The sequence below is a fragment of the Terrapene carolina genome, unplaced genomic scaffold (genome assembly GCF_002925995.2).
Source record: "Terrapene carolina triunguis isolate 2854851 unplaced genomic scaffold, T_m_triunguis-2.0 Scaffold13477, whole genome shotgun sequence".
Classification (NCBI taxonomy): domain Eukaryota; kingdom Metazoa; phylum Chordata; order Testudines; family Emydidae; genus Terrapene; species Terrapene triunguis.
In genome coordinates this window covers 1-2240 of record NW_020677828.1, presented here as the reverse complement: position 1 = coordinate 2240, position 2240 = coordinate 1, and the positions used below count along the sequence as shown (strand labels likewise).

General features: G+C 69.8%; 1 protein-coding gene across 1 annotated transcript; it reads left to right on the top strand.

Moving 5' to 3' along the window:
- Positions 1 to 6: 6 nt before the first annotated feature.
- Positions 7 to 1997, top strand: LOC112122889 (anion exchange protein 2-like; the record flags this gene model as incomplete). The annotated part of the gene is made up of 5 exons (XM_024221589.2): positions 7 to 97; positions 333 to 550; positions 731 to 852; positions 1034 to 1260; positions 1861 to 1997. Coding segments are annotated over 5 exons (795 nt in total), but the record flags the coding sequence as incomplete, so codon positions are not given.
- Between the last annotated feature and the right edge of the window lie 243 nt (positions 1998 to 2240).

Here is a 2240-nt window from a genome sequence, read left to right as displayed (position 1 = left end):
ACGCTGGGGGTGGAGCGCTTCGAGGAGATCCTGCACGACTCGCACCCACGCAACGGGGAGGAGGCCGGCCGCAGCTATGGCGAGGAGGATTTCGAGTGTGAGTGGGGGCAGGGCCGGGGCGCAGAGAACACGGCCCGGGGCGGCACCAAGCCGGTTCGTTGGCTCCTGGACGCCTGTGAGGAGAGGCTCTGGCCTGGCTGGGCAGCGCCTGTTGTCGCAGGGCGGCGCAGTGGGGGCAGCATGGGGGCAGGGCGTGGCGATGGGGGTCAGGGGAGGCGTGCAGGGTCTGGCCCCAGCTTGGTGCCCATGCCCACACCTACTGTTCCGCCCAGATCACCGCCAGTCGTCCCACCACATCCACCACCCCCTCTCCACGCACCTGCCCCCCGACGCCCGCAGGAAGAAGGGGGGTCAGAAGGGCAAGAAGAAGCGGCGCCGCGCGTCCGTTCCAGGAGAGACCCCCACCATCGAGGAGGCGGAGGAGGATGAGGATGAGACCTGCGACACGGAGCCAGAGCGGTCGGCCGAGGACCTGCCCGGGGGGATCCAGGTACAGGGCTGGGGGCCCAGCAGGGAGCGGGAGGGGTCGGCTGGAGCAGCGAGGGGCGCTGGAGGCAGAGCACCGGTGAGGGGGCCCAGAGAAGTGGCTCTGGCTGCCAGGGCTGGGACCACGAGGGCAGGGCCCCCAGGCCCTGCTGCTGCCGGTGCCCCAAGCCGTGTCCCTTCTCAGTTCTTCTTGCAGGAGGACGAGGCTGCCGAGCGCTGCCCAGAGGAGCCCACGACCCCAACGTCTCTGCCAAGCTCCCCCATGGAGCTGGGGGGGGCTGCAGCTACGGACCCCAAGGGGGCTGGGTGAGTGAGCGTGTGGGGACCGGCTGCACGGAGCGGAGCGGCAGGGGTCTTGGCACGGGGTGCCTGGGCGCTGGGACTCAAGGGCTCCTCGGCAGCTCGTGGTGAGGCTGGGCTCTGCCCCATGGGGCTGGTGGCAGGGCCCAGCTCGGGACCCCAGCTCTGAGGCAGGTGTCTGTTCCAGCCCCAGGGCCGAGGAGGAGCGTGGGACCGATGGGCCCAGTGCAGACGAGCCCAGCTGCCCAGGCCGCCCCGTTCCCAAGTCCCAGCCGGGGCACCGGAGCTACAACCTGAATGAGAGGCGGCGCATCGGCAGCATGACAGGGGTGGAGCAGGCCCAGTACCAGAAGGTGCCCACGGACGAATCGGAGGCCCAGACGCTGGCCTCGGCCGACCTGGACTACATGAAGAGTGAGTGCCCCAGGCCCTGGGCAGGGGGGAAGGGGCGAGGGCTGGGGGCACGGCCCGGAGCTGCTCTGTGTGGATGGCGTAGGGACTGTCTCTGGGCTGGCACAGAGGGGAGCTGGTGTGGGATGGGCACGTGGGTGTGACGGGAATTCAATCAGTGCAGCTCCTCACCAAGCCAGGCCGGGGGGACCACCCACAGGCTGCGTGTCACCGGTACCCTGGGGGCCCAGAGTGGAGGGGCCAGCAGGCTCCACGGGGGGCCCAACAGCCTGACGCACCCCCACTCTGAGTGAGCCTCCCTGGTGGATCCCCTGTGCTGGGCCAGGGAAACTCGCTGCCCCCACATACCGCCGCCCCCCATCGTTCTTACGTGGCACAGCCGCAGACAGGGTCCCTCAGCACCGCGGCCTGGGGCAGCCGCTGGGCAGCTCCGCCGCGTTTCCCCTGCAGGAGGTGGGCCTGGGCTTGGGGCCAGCCGGACAGCGGGGGCCAGTGTGTGATCCCGTCTCCCTCGCCTGCGCCAGCAGGAGGAGAAGCTGCGGCTGAGAAACGGCTCCAGCTTCCCCCACGCCAGGCTCAGGGCCACTGCCCGTCTCCCCGCAGGCCACAGGTTCGAGGACGTGCCCGGGGTCCGACGTCACCTGGTCCGCAAGAGCGCCAAGGGCCAAGTCGTGCACGTCAGCAAAGACTACACGGAGCCGAGCGCCCGGCTCAGGAAACACAACCGGCAGCCGCACGAGGTGACTGGGGTGGGGCCGTGGGGGCAGGGGATGGGGGCTACAGGGGGTGGGGGGCAGGGGATGGGATGGAGGGCTATATGAGGTATGGGGGGCAGAAGATGGAGGGCTATGGAGTATGGGGGGCAGGGGATTGGGGGCTACAGGGGATGGGGAGCAGGGGATGGGGACAGGTAGTGATCAACGGCTCAATGTCTAGTTGGCAGCTGGTATCAAGCGGAGTGCCCCAAGGGTCGGTCCTGGGGC